This window comes from Pipra filicauda, unplaced genomic scaffold, assembly GCF_003945595.2.
Source record: "Pipra filicauda isolate LSUMZ 115617 unplaced genomic scaffold, ASM394559v2 scaffold651_size339498_pilon, whole genome shotgun sequence".
NCBI classification, from domain to species: domain Eukaryota; kingdom Metazoa; phylum Chordata; class Aves; order Passeriformes; family Pipridae; genus Pipra; species Pipra filicauda.
The window spans coordinates 296,560-313,729 of NW_024104811.1; the positions used below are offsets into that span (position 1 = coordinate 296,560).

The 17,170-nt window shown below is 63.6% G+C and overlaps 2 protein-coding genes across 2 annotated transcripts; one reads left to right on the forward strand and one right to left on the reverse strand.

The window, feature by feature from the left end:
- Positions 1-1,910: 1,910 nt before the first annotated feature.
- On the forward strand, positions 1,911-11,096 carry DTX4 (deltex E3 ubiquitin ligase 4). Its single transcript, XM_027717968.2, has 9 exons — positions 1,911-2,244; positions 4,645-5,368; positions 6,200-6,261; positions 6,409-6,570; positions 6,693-6,754; positions 7,036-7,188; positions 7,854-8,015; positions 8,322-8,411; positions 8,726-11,096. Exons 1-9 carry the CDS (start codon positions 2,034-2,036, stop codon positions 8,957-8,959), a joined length of 1,860 nt encoding a protein of 619 aa, XP_027573769.1. The 5' UTR covers positions 1,911-2,033; the 3' UTR covers positions 8,960-11,096.
- MPEG1 (macrophage expressed 1) lies at positions 11,035-13,391 on the reverse strand. Its single transcript, XM_027717967.2, has one exon. The coding sequence runs from the start codon at positions 13,381-13,383 to the stop codon at positions 11,227-11,229; it is 2,157 nt and encodes a 718-aa protein (XP_027573768.2). The 5' UTR covers positions 13,384-13,391; the 3' UTR covers positions 11,035-11,226.
- Positions 13,392-17,170: the final 3,779 nt, after the last annotated feature.

A 17,170-nucleotide genomic window follows, 5' to 3' on the forward strand; every position in this document is an offset into this window, starting at 1 on the left:
GCTTGTCTCGCCCGAAGGAACAGGTGAAAACGCAGAGGAGGGGCTCCCCTTCCCAGGAAGGGCCGGGAGCCCTCCCTTCTTGCAGGAGAAGGTGCCCCAAGCGTAGCCCTGCATGAGCTGGGAGAAGGAGAACCCGTGCGGTTCACCTCGTCCTGCCCCAGCACAGCGCTCGCCAGCTGGCACCGCCGCAGTTGGTCCCCACCTGTTTCTTCCCCACTTCTTCCTTCATTTTTTTTTCCTCTGTTTGGATCTTGTCTAATGGTTTCTCACCACAAGCGCCGCTGGCGGACGCTCAGCGGGACGGGCAGTGCCTGGGAAACAGGTTTGCCAGGAGAGGAGCCGCACCAGCCCCGAGAGCTCGGCAGTGTCCCGTGGCCTGGGGATGAGCTGCCCTCCGAGCCGAGGGGGACCGTGGACCGGGGGATTTGCTGTGCAACCTGTGCACGTGGAACACACAGATGCAGTTTGTACAGTTCTTCCGAACCAGGGAATGATGGGTGTTTAATATCCAAGGAAATTTCGTGACTCGGAGCGCAGGAGCACAAAAGGAGGTGAGACCGGCACGTGCCTGTCACCAACACCCTGGCATTCAGGGCTGCCCTGGGAAGATGCTCGTGGAGCTCAGTGGAAGAACAAGCTCAGGAACGTTTCTTGGGCTGCTCCAGTCCCAGAGTTGCCACAGCACAGGGGTACCTCTGTCACAGTGGGAGCAGCACAGGTTTTAATTTGGCCTTCATTGCTTGCCTCAGTTGGAGCAGCAGAATCCTGAAGGATTTGCAGCCTCACCCTGGGCTGAAGCTGCGTGAAATCTCCAGGAAAAGTACTTCTCAGGGGAACTGAGCTGTGGCAGGCAGCTGGGAGAGCTGGGGCGCAGGACCTGGGGTCACAGCCCAGGTGCCCCTTGAGACATGAGGCAATTTTGGGCTTCGAAGCCATTTTTATGCATCGTGGGCAACAGGAAAGGGGAGCTCAGGGGGCTGCTCCCTGCGAGCTCTGTGGCCTAGACAGGGAAATGGGAGAAGCTCTTGGACCACGTTTCTCTGTCACAGCACATGAAGTGGGGTCCATGTAACCCATCAGCACCCCAAGTCCCATCACTGGCAGGTGGGGGCCATGGGGGACCCCAAAGGTGGGAGCACACCAGGGGCTCCCTGGGATGCAGTCCCGGTTAAAGGTGTGGGGGATACTGGGAGGGATGCCAGGGATGCAGGGTGGGGGCAAAGGGGGTACAGTGGGGCATCCTGGGGGTGCAGGGTGGGGGTACAGGGGCACAGGAGTGCACAGTGGGGATACAGGGGCCACTGGGAGAGGTCCCAGGTGTGTAGGGTGGGGGTACAGGGGGTTCAGGGACACTGGGAGAAGTCCCAGGGGTGTGGGGTGTGGGTCCAGGGACTCAGGGGGTACAGGGACTGTAGGAGGTCATAGAGGTCCAGGGTGGGGACACCAGGGACCCAGGGGATACAGGGACAGTGTGGGGTCACAGAGGTGCAGGGTGGGGACACCAGGGACCCAGGAGGTACAGGGACAGTGGGGTGTTGCAGGGGTGTGGAGTGGGGGGTCCCAGGACCCAGGGGGTCCAGGGACAGTGGGGAGTTGCAGGGGTGCAGAGTGGGGGGTCCCAGGACCCAGGAGGTACAGTGACAGTGGGGTGTCGCAGAGGTGCAGGATGGAGGAGCAGCGACCCAGGGGGTACAGGGACAGCGGGGATGTCCCAGGCGTGCAGGGCGGGTGTGCAGGGACAGACACGGGACGTGTTTCTCGCCTCCCCCCGCGGTGCCCGGTGCCGCCGGGGCGGGGCGGTCCCCGTGCCGTGCCCTGCCCTGCCGCCGCCGGTGCTCCGGTGCGGGCGGGGCGGTCCGGCAGCGGCGGCGGGAGCGCGCCGCGGGTGCGCGCAGGGGCGGCCCGGCCGTGCGCGGCTCCGGCCCCGGCCGCGGGCGGGGGCGGGCGGAGGATCCCTGCGCCGCGCCGAGCATGCGAGAGCCGGCGGGGCGGGCTGCGGCGGGGCGGCGAGCCGGGCCCGCGGCGGCGGAGCCATGCTGCTGGCCTCGGCCGTGGTGGTGTGGGAATGGCTGAACGAGCACGGGCGCTGGCGGCCCTACAGCCCGGCCGTCAGCCACCACATCGAGGCGGTGGCCCGCGCCGGGCCGCGGGCGGGCGGCAGCGTGGTGCTGGGCCAGGCCGACAGCCGCCTGGCGCCCTACATCATCGACCTGCAGTCCATGCACCAGTTCCGCCAGGACACCGGTGAGTCGGCCCCGCGCCGGGCCCCGAGCGGCCGCCGCGGCCCCCGCGCCGCTCCCCGCCCGCCCCGCCCCGCCGGGATGCTCCCGGGGCTCCCCGGGCTCTGGCGGGGCGCTGCCGGCCCCCGCCGTGCCCGCGATGCCCCGCGATGCCCCGCACACCGCCCGGCCCTGCCGGCGGTGCCCCCCGCCGTTCCCCGTGCCCCCCGTGCCCCGGGGGGGTCGTGCTGCCCGGCCCCCTCCCCGCTGCGGCGCCCCCGCCTCGCCCCCGCCCCGCGGGCTTTTCTCGTCCCTGCGCGCGGGGGAAGCCCGTCCCCAGCAGACCTTTCCCCGTTCCCTCTGTGCTGCCACCGAGCCGCCATCAGGCACGAAGGCCTAGAGAGCTGAGCGGTGCTTGGGTGCCAAATCCTGCCCCGGGGGATGGCAGCCCCTGGGGTGCCCAGGGAGGGGGCACAGGCAGGTGGGGGAATGCTCAAGGAGGGCACAGGCGGGTGATGGGGGTTGTCTGTCCCCCCAGGCGGGGGGCCCTGGGGCTGTCTGGGATGCGGGACCACGAGCACCCGTGGCAGGGGGGTTGGCACAGCGGGGTTTGTGACCCCCCAGCAGCCCCGTGCTGGCCAGTGTGCTTTGTCCCTGGGGCAGGGGGTGCTGGGTGCAGCAGAGTGCCAGACACCCTCCTTTGTCCTTCTTCCCCCAGCAGCCTTGGGGGCTGGCGGCGACCCTCCCCTGCCCGGGGGTGTGGGGACAGGGGACCTCTGCGGAGAGGGGGCTGGGGGCCAGCTTCTGAGGGCTATTGTTGCCCAGGGTGGAGGACTGAAAGGGAGATTGTTCTGTCTCTCCCTGGGTTGCTGGGGATGTTGGTATTTTGGGTCATTAAACAGCTCTGATTTGGGGGGGTCGCGACCCTGGCAGGCCCTGAATAGCTATTGTTCCCTTTCTTCCCCTGTTGAATGGGAGGCCGGCTGGCGGCGCGGGGCTGGGGGAACACACAGCATTCCCACACTGCTGCCTGGGGACCGCCAGATGCCGCATGCCACCGCCGGATTAGGATAAATCACCCTCCGGCCGCTTTGTGCGCCCAGCGCCGGCGGCTTTTCTGACCTGGGTGCTCCTTCGCAGGACAGGGCCGGTGGCTCGGCTCGCCTGGGGTGTAGCTGTACCCCACGCACCACAGCAGGGTGCTGACAAACGCCTTCTCGTTTTTAGCCCGCTGGTGTGTGAGACGTGGCCCTGCGGGACCGGCGGTGGTGGCTGCTCCCTGCGGAGTGGTGGGGGTGAAAAGGCACTGAAATTCTTGCAGGCTTTGCAGGACACGTGGTGAAAAGCCGAAGCAGCAGGCTTGTTATTTCTTCTCTTTGAGCTTTCTTGTTCCCAGTGCTGGCAGCAGGGCTGAGCCATGGGGTTCTGCACGGGGATGTGGAGGCAGCGCTGCTCGGGAGCTCATCCCACCTGTTACACAAACACCTCTGGAATGACACGCTCAGGATGGGACCCCGGGGCTGAGCCTGGCCATGTTCAGCCTGCCTTGCCATTCCTTTAGACATCCCAAAGAGGAAGGTTTTCTCCTCATTGTAGGAGTTTCCAAAATCTCTGTCCACGCTTTGAATGCCTCCTAGTTGACTGGGAGTGCTGGGAAAGGAATCACCTAGTAAAAATATGGATGCAGGGCACAGAACCTTTGTGCTTTGTGTGCTCTCATCCCACTCCTGATGTTTGCTGATGGGGGAGCAGGAGCCAGGCACAGGGCCCTGCTCAAACTCCTTTGCTTGGCCTCATGGGGATTTTTCCCTCTGCCACAGTTTGGGTTTTCATCGTGGGCCGGTTCGGGAGCTGCAGATGGTGGGGCTGGCACGAGCCCCGCTCCCCTGGGTGCACGAGTGCCCGTGTGTGCCACTGCTGGGGGGCTCGGAGATGACCCTGAAATCTTTTATTGAAACCTCTTCCAGTCCGGAGCTGAGAGGGAGACAGTGCCAGGCGCTGCAGGACTCCGGTGCCCTAATGCCTGGTTTCCTCAGGCTCCCGCGGGAGGTCCCCGGGAGAGGGATGGAACAGCCAAACTTGTGTTGCCGTGTTTCCCCAGCGGGGCTGAGTGGCCGCGAGCCGGGGCTGAGAGCGCTGGGCGGGAGATCCGCCCTCCCCTTCAGCCCAGTCGCACTGTGGGAGCACCCCCGGGCCGTGCACGGACCTCGGGGTGCTTTGTGGCAGGGCGGCTCGCAGGCAGCAGCCGGGGGAGCCCAAGGCACGCCAGTCCCCTGGCAGGGCGGGGACAGCAGCTGAGCCAGAAAGCCGTCCTGTCCCCGTGCGGATGGTGCCGGCGGGGCAGGTCGGGGTGGTTTTGCTCCCTGCCCACGGGTGGGTGCTGGCGCCAGGGTCTGACGGCGTCTGTTGTGTCGCCCTCCCTCAGGCACGATCCGCCCCGTCCGGCGCAGCTACTACGACCCATCGTCGGCGCCCGGCAAGGGAGTCGTCTGGGAGTGGGAGAATGACAGCGGGACGTGGACGCCCTACGACATGGACGTGGGCATCACCATCCAGCGCGCCTACGAGAAGCAGCACCCCTGGGTGGACCTGAGCGCCATCGGCTTCTGCTACGTCATCGACTTCGCCACCATGGGCCAGATCAACCGGCAGACCCAGCGCAAGCGCCGCGTCCGCCGCAGGCTCGACATGGTCTACCCGCTGGTCTCGGGCACCCTGCCCAAGTCCCAGTCGTGGCCGGCCAGCCCCGGGGCAGCGGCAGCCCCGCCGGTCCCCGCCTGCACCTGCCCCCAGTGCCTCCTGGTCATGAGCGTCAAAGCCACCGTGTCGGCCGCCGGCCCCGGCACCGCCACCCTGCAGCCCCGCAAAGCCCCCGCCCCGCCGCCGGCCGCCCCCAAAGCCCCGGCACCCGCCCCGGCGGCCAAGGCGCCCGACGGCGTGGCCGTGGTGCGCGGCTCGTTGAAGCCGCTGGCGGCCCAGGGGGGCCGGCGTCAGGCGGCCAGCACGCCCGCCCTCAGCTCGGCCGGCTCCACCGGCAGCCCCCCCGGTGCCGGCAGTGGCAAAGCAGCCCGTCCTGGCCTGGGCACCCTGAACCGCAGCCACCTCCAGCGCCTGGCCATCGCCCAGTCCCGCGTGCTCATCGCCTCGGGGTGAGTCCTGCCGTGTGCCAGCAGTGCCAGCGAGGGGGTGCCTGGGCAGAGGGAGGGGCAGCGTGAGCTTTTCCCCCTCCCCGGGGCACGGAGGGGCCCTGCCAGCCCTGAGCCTGGTGGGAGACAGACCTCGGTGCTCCCCAAGCTCCCGGGGCCGGGGGGCTCCGCTGGGCCCCTCGCCTTCCCCGCAGGTGCCTGGGGACTGGAGCGGGGACGGGGTGGCTCCTGCATCTCAATGGAGAGGCTGAGGCTGCTCTTTCTCTTGGAGGCAGGGGTTGGGTGAGGGACTGCGAAAGGCCCGAAGAAAAGCCATTCATGCCCCATGAGAAGGGGTCCCTCCAGACCCCCACCCACCAAAGACACATTTTTGTGAGGGGGTGGACATTTAATGAGCCTGTTTCTCCCCTTTGTCTGGCTCTGCCGTCAGCCTTCTGTCGCAGCCTGGCCCCTTTCCTCTCCCTCTCCATCCTCCCCCTTCCCTCTGCTCCTGACCTGCCGGGAAACTTTCCCATGGAAGAGAGCCCCAAGGGGAGGGGGGGAAAAGAGCTGTGGCAGTGACGTGGCCATAGGAGAAAAGAGGAAAAGAAACAACAGACTGGCCCGGGGAGCAGTGACAAAAAGGGGCCATGAATGGAGATGCAGGCAGGGTTTCTAAAGCGCCAGAGAAAAGGCGGTGGTGGGGCAGGGGGGGCATGTTACCCCATCGGGGGATTCTCTGTTTCCAGCCAGGGCCCGTGCAGTTGCTCAGGCAACTGTTGTCTGGCCCCTGGGCCCCGTGGGGACGTGGGTGCTACCACCGCTCCTGATGTGGTCTCTGCTGGCTCCCCTCAGGGTCCCCACTGTCCCTGTGAAGAACCTCACTGGCTCCAGCCCCGTCAACCCAGCACTGGCAGGTGAGGATGGGGCCACAGCGGGTGCCTGTGGGTTCCCTGGGGTGGAAGGATAAACAGCCCCGGGGTAGGGGGCAGTTTTTGGGGATCACGTGGGGTTTGAGGCGTGGCTGGTTCCTCGGCGCCGTTTTGAAGCCCCGTTTCTCCCAGGGATCACAGGGATCCTGATGAGCGCGGCCGGGCTGCCCGTGTGCCTGACACGGCCCCCCAAGCTGGTGCTGCACCCCCCGCCCGTCAGCAAGAGCGAGATCCAGTCCATCCCCGGCATCTCCCACACCTGCCGCAAGACCACCAAGAAACAGGCCAAGAAGGGTGAGAGGCACTTTTGCTGCTTGGCCCCAGTCCCCCCTTCCCTGCCTGGTTCCCCTGTGCCCCTTGTCCCCTCTGCTGCCCCTGGCAGTGGGTTTCTCCCTCTGATTCTTGCTCTCCCACAGGTAAAACCCCGGAGGAGGTACTGAAAAAGTACCTGCAGAAGGTGCGGCATCCGCCGGACGAGGTGCGAGCGCCGGGGCTTGTGCTGGGGTGTCCCCAGGGTGCTTTGCTCTGGGATGGGCAGCGGGACGTGCACAACGCCCTGGGCCACGTGGGGATCTCCTCCCTTCCCGTGCAGGGGTGTCCCACCATCCCTCATGGCTCTTCCCTGTCCCTGTCCCCTCCAAAGAGGGGTGGCAGCCCAGCCCCAGGGGTGGGTGCTGGTCCCAGGGCAGCTCATCAGCCCCGTGTCCTCGGCTCTGGCTGCATCCATCCGTGTGATCCCTCTCCTCCCCTTCCCTGCAGGACTGCACCATCTGCATGGAGCGTCTCTCTGCCCCCTCTGGCTACAAGGGGCCCCAGCCAGCCGTCAAGCCTGACCTCGTGGGGAAGCTGGTCAAGTGTAGCCACGTCTTCCACCTCCACTGCCTGGTGGCCATGTACAACAACGGCAACAAGGTGAGAGGCCTCGGCTCGGCAGCCTGTGCTGAGCTCCCCCTGCTCCCGGGGAGCAGCACTCGAGTCCTGCTGCCCCAGAGGACTCTGACCTCCCACCCTGGCACAGTTTAATTTTTATCAGCAGCAGGTGCTTTGGGACTGCTGAGTCAGAACCTGGGGGTTGCACGGGTGTGTTTTCACCCCCACTATGCCCAGTTTTATTTGCTCGCTTTCCTTCCCGGGGTGAACTTTCATCCCCTGAATGTTTGAGCAGGGCTGCCTGGAATCTGGTGCCAGGCAGCGCTTTTCCAGCCACAGGAGGGCTTTCCTGAGCCCGCTGTAAATTGCCTGACATTCCCTAGAAAATGTGTTCCACATCGCTTGGAGATGTTTAATATTTATTGTATTTCTCCCTTAAAAACAAACAAACAAACAAACAAACAAAACAAAACAAACCATGAAATCAGAGGTAGGGAAAGCAATGAGAAACTGATGGGGAAGAGGAACACAGACCCCAGGTTTTTGGGTGAAGCTGGGTAGCCATAGTGATTCCCCCAGCCCTATCCTGCGCTTCCTGGGTGGTTTTTTGGTGGCTTTCACGGTTAAAGCAGTGTTCAGTGCTGCCCAGGCACTGGGTGTGGCTTGCAGACATGGGTTTTAGTGTGTTCCCCTCTTCCTGCTCTCAGGACGGGAGCCTGCAGTGTCCCACCTGCAAAACCATCTACGGGGTGAAGACGGGGACGCAGCCCCCGGGGAAGATGGAGTATCACATCATCCCTCACGCCCTGCCCGGCCACGCCGACTGCAAAACCATCCGCATCATCTACAACATCCCCCCGGGGGTGCAGGTGAGGCCTGGCCCCGTGGCCAGGGCGGGTGTGTGGGAGATCCCCCGTGGGGCTGGCGGCCCTCGTTGCTGCTGTGTTACCCCCCGGGTCGTGCTGCAGCTCGTGCCTCCGCTCAGGAGCTGCTTGTCCGTAAGGATGTTGTGGGAAACCTGGGTTGTGTCTGCGTGGGAGTGTTGTCCCAGTCTGCCTGGTGGCAGGGGGATGGCGGCAATCAGTGCCCACTGAGGCTGGGGGGGGGTTACCTTGTGCCCAGAGCATCCTTTTGAGCTCCAAAAGGGTTTTCTTCTCCCGCTTGCCACATTGCAGGGACCGGAGCATCCAAACCCTGGGAAGAGCTTCACGGCCCGTGGCTTCCCCCGGCACTGCTACCTGCCAGACAGCGAGAAGGGCAGGAAGGTGAGGGGCTCACCTGGGCAGCTCCAGCTGGCCCAGGCGTGTCGAGGGGGAGCGTGGGGAAAAATGGACTTGCTCAGGGGGAGGTTTTCCCATGGAGAACCTTCCCGTGCGCCGGGGGGAGCTCAGCAGGCTGGTCCCTCTGTTTTGGCCGGGGCAGGACCCTGTGCTGGGATCCCGAGCTCCCTGCAGGGCTTGGCTGTGAGTTGCCCACGTTGCCAGGGCACACCAGGATGATCGGGCGTGCCTTGAACAGAAGCGGGTGCTTCCCCACCCGGTGTTTGCTTTGCTGCCTGACCCCTCTCCCGCCCCCACAGGTGCTGAGGCTGCTGCTGGTAGCCTGGGACCGGCGCCTGATCTTCGCCATTGGGACCTCCAGCACCACGGGCGAGTCGGACACGGTGATCTGGAACGAGATCCACCACAAGACAGAGTTCGGCTCCAACCTCACTGGCCACGGCTACCCTGACATCAACTACCTGGACAATGTCCTGGCCGAGCTGGCGGCCCAGGGCATCACGGAGGAGAGCCTGGCACAGGAGAAGGACTGACACCGTGGCGAGGAGGCAAGGAAAGGGTTGCCTGTGCTGGCACCCACCAGGATAAAGCTGCTGGAGAAACCCGCCTGGGGGCTTTTCGGGGTGCACCCGGAGCCCCCCGCTCCCAGTGGTGCCTGCGCGGTGGGAGCATCCCCAGGCTGGCCGGGAATGCGGGAGAAGGTCCTTTTGGCCGTCCCCTTCACTCCTGCGGGGCGGGAACCTCCCCACACGCAGCTGTGGGGCTTCAGGCTGGCGTGACCACCCTTCTGGATGGTGTGCTATCCTCGCTGCCACTGTGCTGAGGGCTTGGGGGGTGCCAGGCTCCCCTCCCTCCTCATCCACACCGGTGCCAGCCTGACCCAACTCCCCTGACACCCTCCTGGGGCTGGGACCTGGCCTGGGGCGGGAGCTGGAGCTGTGGGAGTCCCCCTTGCTCTGCCTCGTCCCTCTGACGTTTGTTTGTTCGTTCTGTCCGGTACCTTCCCTCTGGTCTCCTGTGTCCGTGGAGGTTGGGGGGCCCTGGGCTGCCCCCCAGCCCTGTGCCCTCTGCTCCTCTTGGCTGTGTCTGAGCTGTGCCCTGCAGGGTCCCCTTGTCTGGGCTGCCCCCGCCTCTGCATGCCAGGGAGGGGCTGGTGGGTGCTAGGAAGTGGAGAGGGGGGGACAGTGATGGACATTTTCTGGCCTGTGTCCCACCCCCACCACAGTGGGTTCCTTGAACTGTTCGTATGGGGGTGTCCCCGCGTTGAATTTCTATAATACCTCGAATTTTGGGGTTTTGTCGTATATATGTACATATAGGGGGGCGTTTTGGGAGGCAGCCTGAGGCCTGGGAGAACATGGTGCTGCAGCCAGACTGGGACTGGGCACGGTGGTGCTTGGGGATGGGACAGGGGCTGTGGAGACCCCCCACCCCAACAGGGCTCTGCCCCACAGGAGGGCTGTTACCTGTGGGTCCCCATGGGGCCAAGGTGCAGGCAGGGCTGAGAACTGTTCCCCTTGCTGCCCCCAGAGAGGCCTTGGAGGGGCTGGTGAGGGACTGGCATGGGCTGGGGTGTGGGTAGGAGAGTGTGGGTGATGGGGGGGTGGGGGAAGTGTGTTCTGTGTCATCTTGGGCTCCCCGGGCCTTTGGGTGACCCGGGCTGGCCGAATGTGTCCCTGCCCAGGGGGGTTGGGATGAGATGGTCTGTGAGGTCCCTTCCAGCCCAAACCAGTGTGGGATTCATAGGGCCTCTCAGAGCTGCCTGTGCCAGGGTGCTGGCGAGGTCCCCACAGTTTTGAGGGCTGCCCCGGGGGCACTGTCCCCACTGCTGGGGTCTGGCTGCCCACGAGACCCCTGGGCTTGGAGAGCAAGAGGGGGGGCAGCACCCACCGCTGCCCAGGCTACCCCCAGCCCTGTGCTGTTGCCCCCCGGGGGAAGGTGGGGCCTCCCAGCCGGTTTTGTTGCATTTCCCTCCTGGTTTGCCCGGGGAGGGTCACACCTCGCCCTCTGTGCTGGGGACAGTGGCGCGGGAAGGGGGCCCATCCTTCTGTGCATCGTTCTGTTGTCGTTGCTGTTTTCCCTCTCCGTGGTCCGGGGGGGTCTGTCACCCCCGCTGGCCACCCCGTGGAGGGGGGTGGGGGGTCAATAAAGCGAATGGCAGGGGACCCTCGTGGTCCCTGCACGGCCTGGCCTCTCTGTTGTCTTCTGTCAGTCGTCTGTGTGGCCAGGCGAGCGAGGGGCACCGTGGGCAGGGCCAGGCACCCCTCGTCCCCCTGAAGCCCCTTGGCACCCATCCGTCCCCGGCCGTCCTTAGCCTGGGTTGTTATTTTCTACCTCAAGGGAGAAAACCTTTTTCCCCAGGAACACCACCCCCCTTTTTGGGCGGCTCGGCCGCCCAGGGAGCTGCACAGCAGTGTGATTCCTCCCCCACGCCAGCCCTGGGTTTTCCCCGGTGCACACAAACCCCGTCTGGAGCTATGCAAAACCCTGCCGTGATCCGGGCAAGGAAGGGGAGGGTCCTCCCCCCCCCCCCCACTCCGCGGTTCCAGCCCGGTGGCTTTTATTGTGACTAAGCCTTTCCACGACGTGACTTTTTTTTTTCCTTTTTTAATGCTCTGTTGACTACACAGTCGGTTGCTGGCTGAAATAAAACTGCTCCGTGGCTCCGTGCATGCGTGTGTATATCTATCCCGATAGATATACAAAGCCGGGCGGCCCCTCCGCTCCCTCCTTCCCCGCGGGGTGGAGCCGGGGGGGGGCTTTGCCCACGTTTGGGGCACGCAATGCGGGCAGGGGGCACTCAGGCCGCCAGCCCCTGGGGCTCTTGCTGGTACCCCTCGCCCACGCTCAGCACGGTGCTGTCAGGGGGCCCGGCGGGGGCCGCGCCGTCCCCCGTGCCCAGGGCGCGGTACCCCCGTGCTCTGTACCTGCGGTGGCCGTACCAGGCCGTCACCAGGAGGGTGGCCGAGCCGGCCAGGACCGCCACGGTGACGCCGGCCACCTCGCCCCCCGTCAGCCCCTGCTCCCCCACCATCTGCGTCGTGTGCCGGATCTCCTCGGGCCGCGCCAGCCGCCACACGTGGCTCTGCCCATCCCTCACCCAGCTGCTGTCCCCGTCCCGCACCAGCACGGTGTCCACGGCCGGCAGGTTGGCGGGGGGCCGGGTGAAGGGGGGCAGGCGGGCGGGCGGCAGCGAGCCCCCCGTGAAGAGCCCGGCCCGGACACAGAATTCCACCTGGCAGCTGTCGCTGATGAGTGCCAAGTGCTGGCTGAAGCCCGGGGGACAGCCCTTGGCGTGGGGGTCCTCGGCGGTGCCCTGGTGCCGCCCGGCCAAGGGGTTCCCCGCCTGGCAGCTGAAGAAGCCCCCGAAGGGCACCGCGTACTGGGCCCCCGCCTCGTAATCCTGGCTCACACACACTCTGAGCTCGCCAAAGAGCTTCAGGGGGAAGTACCCCGAGGGACAGGACTGGGCACCGGTGACGGGGTTGGCGCCGTGGGTGCTGAACAGCCCCCCAAAGAGGTATCCCGAGCTCGGGGCCACCGTCCCGTTGGCGGCACACCAGTAGGCGCTGAACTGCACCCGGGAGAGCCAGAAGACGTCCTGGCACTTGCGGTGGCAGAAGATGCCCAGGACGCACTTGTTGTGGCACTCCAGGTGGCTGTGGCCCTCCTCCCGCTCCTGCACGCCCAGCAGCACCGGGGTGTAGGGGGCAGGGCAGGAGAACGCCCCGGTGAGCGGGTTCCTCTGCTCCAGCCCCCGGCACAGGGCGCTGGTGTCGGGGCCGGCCAGCCCCACGCACTCCTGGAAGGCTCCCCCGAAGGTGAAGTTGGCCACGGCGCCCTCGCAGGAGCCGTCGTCGGTGTTGGCGTGGAAGTTGAAGTTGGGCGAGGAGGCGTCGGTGCAGCCCGGGTAGGTGTTGAAGGTGTAGTAGCGGCGGATGGCCATCTCCACCCGCCGGGCCAGCCTCCTCACCGTCGGGGTGGGCAGCTCTGGCAGCACGCTGGGCTTGATGAAGTAGTACAGGGGCAGCCCTGAGCGGTCGAGAGCCACCAGCTGGTTTTGAATCCTCTCCTGCCAGGTCTTGAGGGTGATGCCCGGGTAAAAGGGGGTCCCGCCGACGCTCTCCACCCTGGAGTGGGTGCGGTTCTGCAGGTACTGCTTGGTGAAGCCAGAGCTGACGTCCAGGGTCTCCTGGGTTTCCGCGCTGACGATGCTGTGGAAGGCCGCGCCGGCCGAGGCGGTGACCGCGCTCCGTGCGCCCCAGCTGTCCTGCAGGAAGGTCACCTTGATCTGATCCTCCTGCACCAGGCTGGCTCCGGCGTCCACGGAGGTGACGGCGTGGGTGCCGTAGTCGAGCACCAGCACCTCGGCCAGGAAATCGGCCATGCGTGTCTGGTTGTTCTCCAGGTGGCTGGCGATGGTCAGCAGCTGCTTCTTGAAGCTCGGGTCCAGGGCTGCCCCCGGGTCGACCTTGGCGGTGTAAACCAGGTTCCTGACCTGCACCCGGGTGGTCACAGCGCGGTCCTTCACGTGGTGGGTCTTGGTCCGGCAGAAGTCGTAGGAGAACTTGCCGTTGATGGAGGAGAAGAGGGACAGCTCCAGGTTGATGGAGGCAGAGGTGAGGCTCCGATAATCTTTCCAGGACTCGATGATCTCAGAGTGGATGTCCAGGTTGCTCTGCTTGACAGGGATAGTGAAGATCTCGTCCGGGATGATATAAGATCCGTCTTCTGTGGTCTTACACAGCGAGTAGCCCAGGTTGATGACTCTGCCCATATCCAAATTTCTGAGGTTATCCCAGCCCCCTCCCGGCAGGACCTCCAGACGTGAGAGCTTCAGGGCCTTCCTGCACTCCAGAAACCCCGAAGAGGGGGAGAGCTCCTGGGGCTGCTCAGCGCCTCTCACCCAAGCTGTGGGCACCCAGGTGAGCAAGACCCCCCAGAGCACCCAGCCCATGGCTGAACCGGTGCAGAACCCTCCACCAGTCTGAGCGGGGAGGCGGGAGCTGGGGAAAGGGGCTGGCTGGGGGATAAACGAAAGGGAAAGGAGAAGTGAGAGCTGAGGCATGTGAGAAATGACAGTGGAACCGAGACAAGGGTGTGGGGAGCAGGAGGTTGAGGTGCACAGAGCTCGTTGCCCTCCCTGTTGCAGAAGCTCCCTTCCTGTGAAAGCTGCTCTGCCACGGGTGGGACAGGGAGAAATCTGGCTTTCAGCTCTTCACTGTACCCAGGGAATTTCACTGTGTAAAGCTCCCTCCTCCAGTGCTTGGGTGACTCCCCCCTGCCCCTGGGTGGCCCCTGGTTCCTTGGTGCCAATGCAAGGGACCTGTCCCCAACCCCACAGCCTTGGGGTCCCACCCTCGTGGGATCTGGCTCACACAGGCTTTGCTGCCGACTCCAAGGCTTTCCTTGGCAGAAAAGGAGAGGTGGTGCAGTGTGGGGGACAGTGCAATGCTTGTCTCCCTTCTCTCTTGGGGAAGAGGCTGCACAAGACCCTGGGGCAGGCACCGGTGGTTCTGGAGGTCCCAGCCCACGGCACAGGTGTCTGGGCCCTCTGCAGCCTCCTCTATCCCATTCCTGTCCTTCCCCCAGGGTCTGCAGCACTGGGGAAACCACCTCCTGCTCGGGAATGCTGAACCCCAGGAACCTGGTGCCAGGGGCACTGCCCCAGCTCTGCCCGGGGATGCTGGTGAGTGGCTGGGCTCTGGTTTCAGTGGCACGGGGCACCTGCTGCACGTTTTGGGGAAGAAACAGTTGAAGCAGTTTGTGATGTGAAAGCCGTGACTCCTTCCACGTAGACGGGCTCACTTCCCCTGGTTTTGCTGGTTGGTTCCTCTTTCCAGGACAGTTCTGGCAAGGAGGAGGTTGAAGTCAGAGCTGTGATGGAGGTGGGGAGACCATAGATGCATCTCTCTTGGGCAGTGCTGCTGCCAGAGGTCCCTCTGAACTGTGTGATGGGCAAATGCCCCCCATCCCTGGGGACATTCCCTGGGCTGTGGGGCAGCTGGATGGGAGCTGGGGGGGGACTCCAACTCCTTGGGGGGCTGCCCTGCCCTCCCTTGATTTTTCCTGCTTTTTCTGGGGGGATGTCCATGTATCAAGGGCTTTCTTGAAGCACTGAGCTGCTGGTCAGGGCAGCTGGACTCGTTTTGTGCCTTCTCTGGGGGTGGGGGAGTCTGGGGGCTGATGGTGTCACAGAGCAGGTGAGTGGAGGATGAGGGTGGTCATGTGGGTTCCCCCCCAAAAAGGGAGGTGACAGCCCCAAAACACCTGAAAATTCACATGGGGTGTGTGTGTGTAAAACACTGCAAACTGTAAAGTCCCTCATTTTTATATATACCAGGAAATACCATTAATGTATATATAAATTGATTTCAAAATAAACCCACGTATCTGCTGTATTATAGACAGGATTCTGGACTATGAGAGGAATTCTGATTATGGATCTGTAGGGACTGAAAACACAAATAAAAGGGTTTGTGTACATAAATAAAACAATAAAGGGCTCGGAAACGTAGGGGAAGGCGACCCGTAGGAAGGAACTGGGAACAGCTCTGCGTGTTCAGATGTTTGTTCTCTCTCCCCTCGCTGTGACTCCCCAAATCCGGGATCTGGGCCGGGATTTCAGGGGGGGCTCATTAATTAACCCACGGCTGCTCTTTGCGCTCAGTGCTGCCGTCTGCGGGGAACGCCCGGCACTGCAGCTCGGGAACGGGAACGGGAGCGGGAATGGGAGCGGGAATGGGAATGGGAGCGGGACCGGGAATGGGAATGGCACCGGGAATGGGAGCGGGACTGGGAATGGGAGCGGCACCGGGAACGGGACTGGGAGCGGGAATGGGAGCGGGAGCGGCACCGGGAATGGGAGTGGGACCGGGAACGGGACCGGGAATGGGAGCGGCATCGGGAATGGGAACGGCACCGGGAACGGGAACAGCACCGGGAACTGGGAGCGGGAGCGGGAATGGGAATGGGACCGGGAATGGGAATGGGAGCAGCACCGAGAGTGGGAGTGGGACCGGGAATGGGAGTGGGAGCGGGAATTGGAGCGGCACCGGGAATGGGAGCGGCACCGGGAATGGGAGTGGGACTGGGAATGGGAGCGGGACCGGGAATGGGAGCGGGACCGGGAATGGGAGCGGGACCGGGAATGGGAATGGGAGCGGGAATGGGAACGGGAGAGGGAATGGGAACAGGACCGGGAATGAGAGCGGGAATGGGACGGGGAGCGGCACTGCCCGGGGATGAACCGAGCGGGGCTGCCCGGGCAAGGAGCGGGGAGTACGGGGGGCTCGGTGTCTCGGCTGAGTCTCGGTGTCCCTGATGGGTCTCGGTGTCCCGGTGCAGGGATCGGTGTCCCGGTGGGATTCCCGGGAAGGCGGCGGCACCGGGAGCTGAGGGCTCGGGGCACCGGAGGCTCCGCTCGCCCACGCAGGTCCCGGGGCGTCACCGTCGGGGGGATTCTGCAGGGGACAAAGGAGACATGTTGGGGAGAGGGCGGACATTTTGGGGTAAGAATGAGGGAATCGGCGGTGGACAGGTAGGGAAAATCCCAGCCTGGATAAAATGGATAATAAAACCCACCTGGGAAATCAGAGCTGTTCCAGCAGCTTTTCTTCCCGTTGCTCCCCAGGTGTTTTCCTTATTTTCTGGTTTTCAGAAAGGAGCGTGGTTTGGGGATGGCACAGCTGTGCAAAGCTGACAGTTTTCCTTAACTGTGCAGAGGTGTCAGGATCTGGAAGGTACTCCCGTTTCCCTGGAGGAGGATTCCCTGGGGAATGCCCTTAGCTGGGATCTGGCTCCTGCAGACCCTCCCCGGCTGAGCCTTGGTGGGCTCTGATCCTGAGCTGGTCCTTGCACCCTCCTCACTGACTCCAGGAGCTCCCAAAGCCACTCTCTGTACCTGCCCAGCTCTGTCAGATCCAATGGGCTCTCCGGGTGTTTTCTCTCCTGCTCCCACTGAAATTCCAGCCTTTTTAGGTGACTTACATCCCCCCAAAAATCAAATTGAGTTCCCCCCAAAAATGCACCACAAAATCCATTTTTTTATCCTTTATCTCTCAAGTTTCCCCTCCAGTTTATTTCTCTCACTGCAACAATAATGAATATCACAGAAATAACAACGGGAGGGGGCAACGAATGGGATGTGACTGCAAATGCTGATTTTTGTCATTTGGGCAGGAACTGGTCAGTGTTCAAAATGTCCAGGCAGGAGCAATCCGAGCACAGCCACAGGGAGACCCAGGGACTGGTGAGTTCAGCTCCAATACTGAGCTTGGATCTCCGGTATTTCAGTCCATGGGAGTTACAGGATAAGGGATTGCTCACTCACAGGCTGGAACATTCCCATAAATATTGTTCCAGCCACCCTGTTTCAGCTGCTCTGAGAGATTCGCAGAGAAAGCAAAGGAGTGTTCTCCTCGTGGAATATCTGGAGGGGTTGTATCCGAGTCAGATCCCAGGGGGTTTTTCCTCTTATGTCCCAACAAATGGGAGATAATGAGAGAACTCTTGAGAAATCCATTTACCTCCCAGCTGGAGTCATTTCCTAGCAGGGAACCTGACTTGGAAGCAGCATTCCAAACTTTTTCCAAGTCTGTTTTATCCCCCAGGTGGAGATGCCTAAAGAAGCAGGGGTGGAGTGTTCCTGGCAAAAGAACAGCAAAATTCACGGGTGGCAGAAGGCTCAAAATGGAGGTCTGAGTGGAGGTGCCTTTAGGACACTTCCAATTCCTCAGTGTCAC

What these genes read in the sequence shown, in the direction of transcription:
- DTX4 (XM_027717968.2), top strand. Translation starts at nt 2,034, where the DNA reads ATGCTGCTGGCCTCGGCCGTGGTGGTGTGGGAATGGCTGAACGAGCAC. An exon ending in CGTCAACCCAGCACTGGCAG is followed by an intron (nt 6,262 to 6,408) that starts GTGAGGATGGGG and finishes CGTTTCTCCCAG; the next exon opens with GGATCACAGGGATCCTGATG. An exon ending in CAAGAAACAGGCCAAGAAGG is followed by an intron (nt 6,571 to 6,692) that starts GTGAGAGGCACT and finishes GCTCTCCCACAG; the next exon opens with GTAAAACCCCGGAGGAGGTA.
- MPEG1 (XM_027717967.2), bottom strand. Translation starts at nt 13,383, where the DNA reads ATGGGCTGGGTGCTCTGGGGGGTCTTGCTCACCTGGGTGCCCACAGCT.